The following is an 11,215-nucleotide window of genomic DNA, read 5'->3' as shown; positions in this document are numbered from 1 at the left end:
GGGGGGGGCAAATCACACTTTGTGCGGAATTCATTTAGCTCGCTAAAGCCATGATTGCACCATAAAGTCTACTTTTGTAACCAAAAATCACTTTAAATTATAGTCTTGTTAGGGTTAAACTAAACTATTTTCCCCAGTTTACTTTGTGCCATGGAGAGCAGGTTGCTGGTAGTCGGCTCTGCTGTGAAACCGAGTGCTCAGGCAGCTCAAACCGAAGGCAAAATTGAAAAGGCACCAGGTAGGATGAGGGGAGCACAAGTAGGCATGTTTTATGCCAGTGTTCTCTGGCCTTGCCAAAATACCACTATTATATGTATCAGTGTGCAACATAAACCCATAGTAAAAGACTTATTTAAATTTAAGAAACGCTTTTCAGAGTTTTTAGCAGAAAAATGGATTTCAAAACTGTTTAGCTGTGTTCCTCACATGGCCTTCTGTCCTCTCTGTACAGATCTCGGGAAGGAGGGGGCAGGCAGGGGATGACACCAACATTTTGCCAACAGCAAGATGCCCTTCAGTTATGGCTTCCTGAAAGCAAGTTTCCAACACCCCCACTTAGCCATGACAAGCACTTCTGGGATACCTTACACCCACTGCCACTAAGGACTGGATTCATTTCATTTTAGCTGAACTCAAGAAACGAATGCTCTAACATGGCTTCTTTGTTCAGTAAGTAAGTGCTCAAAGTCTGATGTTTTAAACAAAATAACCCAAACACATTTGTAGATTATTTTTCATTTTAATTGTCTGATTTTAAGTAACATTTTCAGACCGAGCATCAATCTAAGTTTCTAATAGGGCAATAAGAAAGCTCAGCATCAGGCAGCTTCCAGAAGAATCTTCCAGATATGTTTAAAATGCTTTAAAATATTGAACACACATTGTTACAAAACAATGCCAACTGGCAGATTATTTTTTTTTTTTTAACCTACATTCTCTTAGCTGTAGAGATACAGTTTGGAAGGTGGATCACATTCTTGATTTTTTCAGGACTTGTTTAACTATAGCAACAAATAGATTTATAACATGACAAGTACAAATATAAAATTTCAAATGAGCCAACTTTAAAAAAATCTGGATTTTTCTTCAATACCTCTAGTACCTTGCTTCTATAATAAATATTAAAAACCATCTTTTACATTACAGAAAATGTTAAATAAGTTATTTACCAAAAGATTTCTTTTTTTCTCTTTTGTTTTTTGGTCAAAGGCTGATTCCATTAAAAGAACTGAACAAACATTTTTACATCAATAAATAGTAAGGCATAAAGAAGCAAACAACAATCACAAGATCAGTCTTTACTAGTAGAACTTTCTCCTTCAGAGAATCCTTTTTTTGCTGGTGTAGGAAGGTGATTTTTGATTCTCAGCCGGTGGGACCTGGTTAGAAAAGCAATAATTATTACTATTTTACAGTACTTCAGAGGCACACAATTTGCCCCTACCCCATAATGGTACAAAAGGATCTGCAAATAGGAGCTTCTGTGTTCAGCAGATCTTCAAATCAAAGTGATAAGACTTCTGTAAGCAAAAAGACTTTTTTATGTCATCACTTTCTAACTCAGGTAGAGGGCTGAGACAACAGTACAGCAGATGCAGGGGGAAGCTTTCAAGAAGGCACTGCTGATGAGGGTAAGGGAGAGGAGATTCACAGAAAAGGTTAGAGGAAAATTTAAGGAGGGGCTGGGAGATGTATAATCATTCAGCATGGAGTGGTGTGAGGAGAAGGATGGGATTTAGGAGTCAAGTAGTGTATGACATCCTTCTGCGAGTAAAGTCTGAACCTTCTGGGAGAAATCAAATCTGAACAGTGATTACTTAAACACTCAAACTAATTTAATATACTGCATTAGCAAATAGCTGTTTGCAAAAGCTTTGCCTGTTAGGTCTATATTTAAACAAAAAGCACCACCAGTTATTAACACATACACAAGCTTTAAATAAGGGTGCCTTTTGTGAACTTACTCAGTAGACAGGTTATTGGACTGTGATCTGCTAAAAATAAACTACTGGAAGAAGATGACACATGAATATTAATCTAGGGAAAGCATCAGAAAGGAAAGGGTTTAGCTGTTTACATGGTCAGTCATAAAACTCTAATTCAAACATCAAATATTACAGAATATTTATCATACTAAACCCCTGTCACCCAGACTTCGTTAGGCAGCAAACCTAAAGCAAATCAGACTAATTCTGCAAAATACTACTGACACAGCAATGCATATTTCCAATGAATATAGACCAAGGAATTAAATGCAAACAAAAATTTTACTTACCTCCAGGTTTCCTCTAGCCTTCTTCAAGACATCATGAGTTAAAACCACTGAAAAGAAAGAGGAGATTAAAAAGAATACTGCACAGTCTTTCTCTATTCCCTGTATTCAAGTCTTATGACCACATACTAAATAATGTATGAACTCACATCTACAAGACAGGCAGCGACCAGGCAATCATACAGACCCCACCACCACCACTTCAACTTTCTTTCTTACCAAATCCAGAACTGTTACTCCCCGGCCTGAGCCCTGTTCAGCAGCTCAGGCTGATACACAAACCTCCACCTGCAACAACCCAAGATTAAGGGGCAACGCTGTACCAGCGGAGAGAGTTAGGGACGAGCAGAAGCGTTCGCTCAGGACCACAGCAGCGCCAGCACTAGAATGCCACTTCCCACCCCTGGCCCTATGTTCTGTGTAGCACATAATCTGCTTTTCATATCAAACCATCAGGGAAGTGTTTTTAAAGTTTTTCTGTCGTAACAAGAACGATACATGTGAAAACACACATAGCTCATCACTACGTTTAACATGACAGGTATGAACAGCCCCCTGCGATACTGATGACCTGGTTGCCTTGACCTAAGTCATCAAAGGAAGACTTTCTGTTAATTTTAAGGTGAGATGGTGCATGCACTAACTACAATTTGATCTACTAGGTAGCCTACTTGGGCCGGGGCGAAGAGGGGGCAGTTAGCAGAAGGGGGAGAAAAATTGTGCAGTGGAGAGGCTGGGGGGGACGATGGGCTGGGAAAAGGACAGATGGCAAAAGAAGTCAGCCAGCTCCTCCAGCAGTTCAAGGACAAAGCAACCTATATATGCTTAGGGGAAATCATGTCAGTGACTTGTTCTGAAGGGTTCCAAGTTTTCTCTATTGATCCAGCTAGTTTGCCTCTGTGGGGACAGCATGAGACCTGTGAACGGAGGAGGGGATGCTTCTAAACAAAACTGGTACTTAGAAATGTCAGGTTAAATATGTGATTCTCTAATCTCTGTCAGCTCCATAACTGCTGAAAAATACCATTCACAAGTACCAATTTAATATTCCAGCCTCAAAAATAAACAATTTAGCCATAATAAAGATTTTTCATTACAATAATAAGAACCCAACAACTCCAAGGGTATAGCTGTCATGAGATAATTATACCCTTGGCAGATTACTGCAATTTGGCACTGCATTGTTACATGTTCAGAGGTTCAGATGAGGTTTATAAGCAATGAGTTCACTTGCCAGAGAAAGCACATAGAAGACTCTGAGCCACAAGAATGTTCCAGTCTCTGCCTCTAAATATATTTAGGAATGCTCAACTAAATAACAGAGGGAACCTGAATATCCTCAGTGGAGTGGCCAGCTAACAGGATGTTTGGAGAATGAAGGCAGGCAAGGTCACCTACTGCGATGCCTTTGCTTTCTTACTAGCAAAAGGAGAAAGGAAGAAATATCAAAAACAAGTGTAAGCATCCTAACAAAATCCAGCAGCTTCATATGATCCACCAGTTTTGTTGCATGCTTGGTCAGGAATTTGTGTACGGATGCAATTTAGAAACATTTCTGAAATTGCTCTTTAAGGCAAAGGTAACTTGACATCCATAATTCCCATAATCAATGAAACTTACAGAAAATCATATCTAGGTCTTTCTGTGTAGCAGAGTGCTCTCTGCTCATAAAGAACTCAGCTAGTAAATTCATTTCACCTGGCAAACTAGATTTTTCTAAATCAAAAATATTCAATTCAGTACATGAAGAGAATTTAGAGGACGTGACACTAACAGCAAAGCTGCTGCTAGCCAGGCAGTACTTTGCATGAAGGAGATTTCAGAAAATGCAGGCTTCATTTTATCAGGACCTAGTTCAGATGAGGTTGAATGCCCTGAAAAGGAGTGAGCAAAATAAGGGGTAGATGTACTGGTTTTTTCTTTTTGAAAGTATGGGTGGGTAGAATGGCTGTGGGCATAACATTTTGGTCCCAAGGGTAAAATCTCTGTTGATTTATATTCTGCTCAGCCCTACTGAAATTATCCAGTATGTCTGAGATGTCACTGGAACTAGGAACTGACCAAACTAAACCAGTAAATCTACCCCAGGGATATTATTAGGACAGACAGAATAGCTTTGATTTTTATATGACAACCCTAAACTGAGCTATTTAACTTTAAATCCTATAGAAAACATAATTTTGGATTTAATACAAATAACTTGTACATCGTTTAATACAACAATTCTGAAAGAAGTGACCAAAAAACATCCTATAAATGCTTAAAAAAAATAATCATCTGCAGGCGGAAGATACATGTACCTTAGATATAAAAATTACAGGCTATGGAGCAAAATAGCATTTATTCCTCTACATTGCATTTAAATGACTTGAGTAACTTACAGTATTATGGCCATTTTCATAACATTGTATGATATGTAACATTTTACAGTCTAGATGAATTACTGATAACACAAGTGCCATTCCAGCATACATGAATGAGTCATTTAGTCCTGCCTCTTAAGAGAAGGTAAGGACAGATTTTTATTTTTTTTTGTTAAGAAAAAAATATACATGTCTATATTCATTTTGTTGTTTCTCCAATTTTAGAGGTAGCCACAGACTACAAAAATAAAATAAGAACCGGTAATAAAGCATACACTTACACTGGTCAATGATGACTTTCTCCATATTTTCCTTCAGCTGGTTTGTGGAGTGCAAGCGTTTCACTGTGCTATGTAACTTCTTCTCTTGCTCGGACAGTTTCTTATGTAATCTAAGTATTTCTGCTTTCATTCCTTCATCCTAAATTAAAAGAAGAAAATATTATATTAAGGTATTATATACAAGTACTTTGTACACTGTGAATTGCTAAATACTTTCGTACAAGAGCCCTCAAGCTTCCTTAGAGTATGAACAACTTAAAGGAATAAAACGTCACTGAGCCTGTCCTTCCACATTCACATCCCCAGTGACATATGATTCTATGACATCTGCCAACAGACAACTACAATTCTTTGCTGGCTTTTAGTGCAATTAATTTTTCTGCTAGTCTGAGAAAAGTACCTATTTTTGGTTTTAAACTTCCATTCCTCTCTTCTTCCAACCCCCCCCCGCCCCACTAAAAAATACAAGGGAGGCCAGTGCTATGGGATCAGCAAGGATCCTGTCTGCCAGGTTCTGAACTTCCAGCTTCCTTCTCCAGTGTTCTGTTAATAGCTGATGCTGCCTTTATCAAAGGGCTAAAAGGCATTGTACAAATGACCAGAACAGTTTTATTGCAAAATTATTTGACAGTATCATTATTTAAGATTCAGTTTTCACCACCAATTCCAACCAAGTTATGGTTAGTATCTTGTAAAACAGCACTATGAGTAGCCCTGACATAGTCTGCCAGTATCACTGATCTGGATCCTCATGCAAACTTAAGCTTGTACATTTTTTTTTTCTTGTTGTGCCACTTGTTAAATAATAGTATCATCTCCTGGAATTCACCCCTAGCATTTAGCTCTTCAGAAGAACTGATTACTCACAACTCCTGTGGGGCTGAAGAGAAGGCAGTGAATGTTCAGTATCTTTTAGAATCAAGCTTCAAGAGACATTCTTTCATATACTGCATTTAAGACATCAGAAACAATCTAATATCCTTAAGATCTCAGGATGCTGGATAAGGAACTCTAGAAAAGATTCTATTAGGCTCTAATTAGGTGCAGTCCTGGGAAGTCAGATCCCACACACATTAAGGCCAGATTTTCAGAAGTGATTGATCCAGATCAAGAAGGTTTAGGTCAGTCTGACAGTAAAGCATTAGATGCATCACCGACATACTGAAAGCCGCGCACGTTAAGATATGTTCAGATACTGCAATCCAGGCCAACATACAGCTCTCTATATTGATTATACACATAAGGATAAAAGTGGATGTATACACACTTGTCAAGACATCCCAAATATGGAGCTGAAACATCAGTGAATATATTAGACAGCACAGTTCATTCTTACTGCTTTTGTGATTTTACACATTTAAGGATGCTAGAAAATAACATCAAAAAATGTTATTAAAATTATATATAAAATGTTTACTCTCCTAAAGTTTGGGAGTTTTTTTTCAGCAATATCCTGCTTCCCTTAAGAAACACATACAAAAACCTCAGTGAAAATACTTTAGATTTATTTTAAAGCCAGAGTTTGAAACAGTTTCATTACTGAGTGGTGGTATTATGACAGTATAGATAACTCATTCCTCATTCAGTTTACTTTCATTCATTTGCATAGTGCAATCCTTTTTAGTTAAAACGTTATAAAATTTGTCTCGGGGTTTTGTCACACTTTTAAAAAAGCATCCTATTTTACAGCTTAGGCATCAAAAACGTAAAAGGAAAATGCAGTTCAGATTACATCAAAGTTGCTGAAGTTTCTGTTGTTACTAGTATATACATAATCCAATTGAATTTGGTTCTGTAACAGGGAGTCCAAACCTTTTCTTGTTGAAATGGAACATTCACCACCTGCCTAGGTTTCCTGAATATCATGTAACAGGGTTACAGATTACATCTTTAATATAAAGTATTTATAAAAAAACACCTCAGTATACAATATGATCAAGCTAGAAAGCCAGCATACATTCAGCCTTAGCCTTCAGTGATGAGAGCTGACTAAATCCATGTGTCCAGAGACCGGGCATGCTGGGCTCATGATTTTCAAAAGATTTTCCCAAATGACATGTTCCTAACTAACTGATGCATTTTCCCCAACATGTTACAACAGCTGAAAAAAACCACCAAAAAACCCAACCCAAAAAACGCAAAATGAAACATAACAATACCTGAGTCCCATGAGTAGTACCATGCACAGGTTTCAGTGGAAGGGAAACTCTCCAGAGAAGTTTCAGTAAACGTGCAGCCTCTTCTAAAATCTGCTGTACTGTGTGAATATTTGTGGAAAAGCTATGCAGTGATGCCTGGTCTGGTACCTGTATCATAGGATTAGAGACATGTTACATTTTATGCTTAAAACATTATGAAAATGTAATCTTAATTAATGGTTTAAATCCAGTTGGTATGATTTCATATTTATGATGATGTACACAGCTATTGTGTGCCACAAAAGCTAATCTGTTAGTTTACAAAGACTGCTGAATTATGCATTATCTGAGAATTTCAGGGAGGGAGGGGATTTATCCTAATCAATAACCATGATTAATAATAGATTATATTTACTAGATTTGCTATGCCACGTTGTAATAGTTGGCAACTCTCTTCTTTCTCCATTTGTATTTCATGTCATGTTATTTGAAAGTCAAATGATTACAGACATCAATTTAAGCAATATAGACGTTTCTTCCTTAGCAGACCCTTTAAACTGTTCCATTTAATGCTAAAATAACTATCAGGACACACATAAAATGTTTTCCTCTGCTGACAGATGAGAAAACCAAATTGAAAAAATTGCATAAATGTGAAATAAAGGAGGGAAAGAATGCAAGGGGAGCAAATGAATTACCAAAGCAATGGTGATACAGAAGGGGGAAGGGTAATGAAAGAAAAGCATTCACAGTTCCTGCCCCATGCAGCATATCATTTGAATACTTATTTAGCATTGTTATCTAACCAGAATCCTTCTGTCACATAAAATATCCCATTTGCTAAGTAGTCTGAAACTTCAGTGATGTAAAGCTTGATAGGAAACTGCAAATTGTGAAACTTACTGCTTTTATCTTTACACCAACAAAACAAGTTAAAAACTTAGAGAGATTACTTTTTCAGTCTTAATCAGTATCTTAACTAGGCCATTTGAAAATATATGATACTTCAGAGAGTCTTAAGTGTCATTCAGACATCATTTTAATGTGTGAGCACACATATGATACCACAAAAAGAATTTTGGAATTGTTGAAGACTGCATCTTCAATAGCTTTACTAATTATAACTAGAAAAATAACTGCTTGGATAAATTAATGCTACTTAAGACCTTCTGTTTTTTGAAGAGCAGTAAGCATGTTTTTTACAACATTTACATTATCATAAAATCATAGGGGTGAAAAGGACCTTCCTTACTCATCTACTTTGCTTTCCCACTCCAAGGCAGGAAAGCATTACATGTAATTTTTCAAACATTCACATAATTGGTTCTTAAAAGGGCCTCCAGTAACAGTGTGTCTGAGCACCCTCCATTCCAGTGTTTCATTATTTTTACCACTGGCATGTTCTAGAAATGCCTGATCCAAGCCTTTCCTGTTGCGCTTTAAGTTTCTCAGTTCCTTATTAGCTGCCACAGACATGTACATGTACAGATTGTTCCTTCCCTTTGGTTGAAGCTTGTAGGTAGATTTGTCTTATTCAATCCACCCCAAATATGCTATCATTAAGTGTATCCAGACATTGACAATATTAAATAAGAAAACATTAGCGTAAGTAAACACTAGTAGTTCTCGTGATTCTACAGGAAAAGGATTGACATTATTCAATACAAAGCAAACATTTTATTTGTTTAGGAATTATTACGTTTAAGACTACAGCAAGAACACCGTGACTTGGTATCACTGTGTCACACTTGATGCAGAAAGGATGATACACTATGTCTTAGAAGACAATATTTGATCAATAATGAGATATTCAAGTTTCTAGACTAGCTACTGATATTGCTAAAGTGTTCAACTGATACCAGAAAGTGGAAAAATATTAAAAAGCTTCCCTAATATGAAACAACCCTCATTAGCATATATCAATCATTAACGTACAATTATCACTTGGTGTTACTAAAGGGCTGAATACAAGTAAGTGGGGAAGTTTATCAGCTGTATATCAGATTTCTTTTAACTGTCTCATATTTCCTGCGTTTATACCAAGCCTTCATTACAAGAAAATCTCCCAAATTATTTTTATCCCTAGGTTACTGATACATACCCCTAGTTTAAGCCCTTTCTAAAGCATTTTAGAGTTTCATCTGGGTTTTGTTGTTGGTTTTGTTTGGCTATTTATTGTTTCCAGTGTAACAATCACCTATTTCCATAGTAAAAGGAAGTAGCAAGTAAAAGTGAGACTGCTTGTTAAAGGACCAGAATTAACTAATTTATCCGTAGCCTCATTAACCCAGAATCACAGACAGGTGCCTGCATCTAGATGAGACTTGCGCTGTCAAGGTTGAGGTGTCCTGACAGAGTTATTCAGTTAATGGTGCCTGCTGCACCATTAACCTAGTTCTTTGCTTTTGTAACCTATACGTTTTGCACCTCTAGGTAAAATTCACCATCCTTTAACAGCTTTCACTGTTTACCTTTATTCCAGGCTCCTGCAGTTTCGTACCAGTGACCTCTCTTAAAGAAATCTCCATTTCTGCTAAGACCTGTTGCCCTTCTGAAATCTGTTTCCGTAGAGCATTATAATCCTCAATCAAGCCAAGAACGTGGCGCCCGTTTTTGTCTGCCCACATGCGATGTCCAGGCACAAGACGAGGGGTACATGCCATACTGGAAGATGAAGTGCTACTGCAGTGTGAATTACTGTCTAAACTGTCTTTAGAGGCAGAGTGCATACCTGGGACAGAAAAACAGTTTAATTTTTTTTATTCTTACATGCAGAACTAATTGACACTACACTTCTCTTAAACAGCAAGTCTGGGATACAGATAACATGCCCATTTAAAATACTTTTGGATGTACCTGTTTTTGCTAGCGAAATGCAATGTCCATGCTTCTGCAGCTCACAAGTGTTTCTGCTGGCAGCAGGGCATTTGCAAAGATTTTCTATACATAAAAATGGGACAAGGAAGAGTATATCAGTAGAAGTTAACATGCATTAAAAAAAACTTCCTAGCCCTACTTCTGTTCCTTTTTCTTTTTTGCTGATGCTAAACTTGGATTCAGGAAGCAGGGAAACACAGCTAATTTCCCAGTACCACGCCATGTATCTACCAGTATTTACCTATGTTTATCTTTTTACCATCTATCCAAAGTTCTAGATAACTCCCAAAATCAAGTCATGGTCAGCAAATCTAAAATATATCCTGATAAAGATATTTTAATCAACAAACGCAAGCTTCCCATTAACTCCACAAAAAGTATGACACTCTCCAAGGCTATACCATACTAAAGATTGTATAGATTGTATATCCCCAGACCTTCCAAATTCCCTACGTACCTACGAGTAAAGACCAATCACAGTACATCTAAAAAGCTAACAAATTCAGCTGTTGACATTCCAAGGAGTCTTTCTGGTCCATATCAAAGCTATTATAACACTATTTACCATTTTCTTAAAGAAATAACAAGCTTTTCCAGCTCCCATCTACTCTACCTGATGCAGGTCAAAAGCAACATCTAGGATTCTATCTAGAAACTAACTGGGAACTAATGCAACCTGGGGACACTGGTGATATAGGTTCCCCACAAAGCTGTTCCACACCTACCTGATTGTGACTGGCCCTAAGGAACCATCCCCATGTGGAGCACATGACTGTAATTTAGTGTTCAAGTATAAAGCGCACAGAGAATGGTAGCAACCCATAAACATTATTTGCTACATTCAGCATCTTTCTTACTTGTGCAGGGTGGCGCAGAGTTATGCTCATTATGTATTTCCTCTGAAGTACAATTCTGATTGGACATGATGGACTCACAAAAGAAGTAAGGTGGTAAAAAACCCTGTTGTGTCTCACGAGCTCTCATACTAATTCTCTGGCTGGGGCTGCTTGCTCTGTGTGGTGCGTAAGATTTAGGTAGGCATGTTTGGGTGAAGTGTATGGACCCAAAAAGCCTCATTATTATTGGTTCCCATAACACGATGTATACCTGTACAGGCAGTAGGAGAGGTGGCTTTATGCTGGAAGTATGGAAAGCTGTTACTATGCAGAGTACTTTAGCAGCAAGAAAGAACATTCTTGTGCCCTCTGTATCCCATGTACCTCCATATGGGACAATAATCTAACCCTGAGTGTAAACACTATATTTTCCCTGATTTGCTAGAAC

At 37.6% G+C, this 11,215-nt stretch overlaps 1 protein-coding gene across 6 annotated transcripts in view; it reads right to left on the bottom strand.

The window, feature by feature from the left end:
• Positions 1-1,195: 1,195 nt before the first annotated feature.
• CDK5RAP2 (CDK5 regulatory subunit associated protein 2) overlaps positions 1,196-11,215 on the bottom strand; it is an 83,948-nt gene continuing 73,928 nt past the window's right edge. For all 6 annotated transcript variants that reach the window (XM_010570998.1, XM_010570999.1, XM_010571000.1 and 3 more), the window contains 6 exons: positions 9,911-9,994; positions 9,526-9,785; positions 7,076-7,222; positions 4,917-5,055; positions 2,276-2,322; positions 1,196-1,379 (listed from right to left, as the gene is read on the bottom strand). In XM_010570998.1, coding sequence (XP_010569300.1) covers positions 1,320-1,379; positions 2,276-2,322; positions 4,917-5,055; positions 7,076-7,222; positions 9,526-9,785; positions 9,911-9,994 — 737 coding nt within the window. In that variant the 3' untranslated portion in view covers positions 1,196-1,319. The remainder of the gene's footprint in view (positions 1,380-2,275; positions 2,323-4,916; positions 5,056-7,075; positions 7,223-9,525; positions 9,786-9,910; positions 9,995-11,215) is intronic.

Source organism: Haliaeetus leucocephalus, unplaced genomic scaffold (assembly GCF_000737465.1).
Source record: "Haliaeetus leucocephalus isolate CR32 unplaced genomic scaffold, Haliaeetus_leucocephalus-4.0 Scaffold306, whole genome shotgun sequence".
Lineage (NCBI taxonomy): Eukaryota > Metazoa > Chordata > Aves > Accipitriformes > Accipitridae > Haliaeetus > Haliaeetus leucocephalus.
This window is presented reverse-complemented; position numbering and strand designations above follow the sequence as displayed.